Here is a 650-nt window from a genome sequence, read left to right as displayed (position 1 = left end):
GCAGGGCTCCTGCCTCTGCCACTGCCCTCTGGTCGCCCCCTTGCCCGCCTGCCCCCCACTGAGCAGGTCCTCCCAGGAGCAGCGAGGACAGGCCCCGGTGGACACAGGCCTGACAGGGTGATGAGCGAGGGGAGAGGGGCAGCACCCCCCAACCCTAGGGAGTCTGTCCCCTCGGTGGCCACCCAGGCCCGGGGACCCCGGACCAGGACCGCTTCCCTGTGGGGTCCCCAGGACCCTGAGCAGCCCCTGCAGGGGTGTGGCTGCGGCCGGGACCTGGGTCCACCTGAGGCAGCCCCCCGCCACCCCAGGCAGCTCTTCTTCAACGGGACGGAGCCCCTGGGGCCCGAGGACCCGTTCCCCTGGCCCGCGCTGGCGGCCACGCTGGAGACGGTGGCCAGGGAGGGCGCCGAGGCCTTCTACTCGGGGCAGCTGGGCCGGACGCTGCTGGAGGACATCGCCCGGGAAGGTGAGCCCCGCTGAGCCCCGCCGAGCCCAGGAAGAGCCAGGCTCTCCACACAGGGTCCTTGCTGCGCGTCTTTCTTTCTTTTTTAAAGTATATTTTTATTGATTTCAGAGAGGAAGGGAGAGGGAGAGAGAGAGAGATCCCCACTGGGGATCAAGCCCGCAACCCAAGCATGTGCCCTTGACCA

At 68.5% G+C, this 650-nt stretch overlaps 1 protein-coding gene across 1 annotated transcript in view; it reads left to right on the top strand.

Moving 5' to 3' along the window:
• The window catches only part of GGT5 (gamma-glutamyltransferase 5), a 15937-nt gene that overhangs the window by 10302 nt on the left and 4985 nt on the right, over positions 1 to 650 (top strand). The window contains exon 5 of the mRNA XM_014533353.1: positions 5 to 466. Coding sequence (XP_014388839.1) covers positions 5 to 466 — 462 coding nt within the window. The remainder of the gene's footprint in view (positions 1 to 4; positions 467 to 650) is intronic.

The sequence above is a fragment of the Myotis brandtii genome, unplaced genomic scaffold (genome assembly GCF_000412655.1).
Source record: "Myotis brandtii unplaced genomic scaffold, ASM41265v1 scaffold97, whole genome shotgun sequence".
NCBI lineage: Eukaryota > Metazoa > Chordata > Mammalia > Chiroptera > Vespertilionidae > Myotis > Myotis brandtii.
This window is presented reverse-complemented; position numbering and strand designations above follow the sequence as displayed.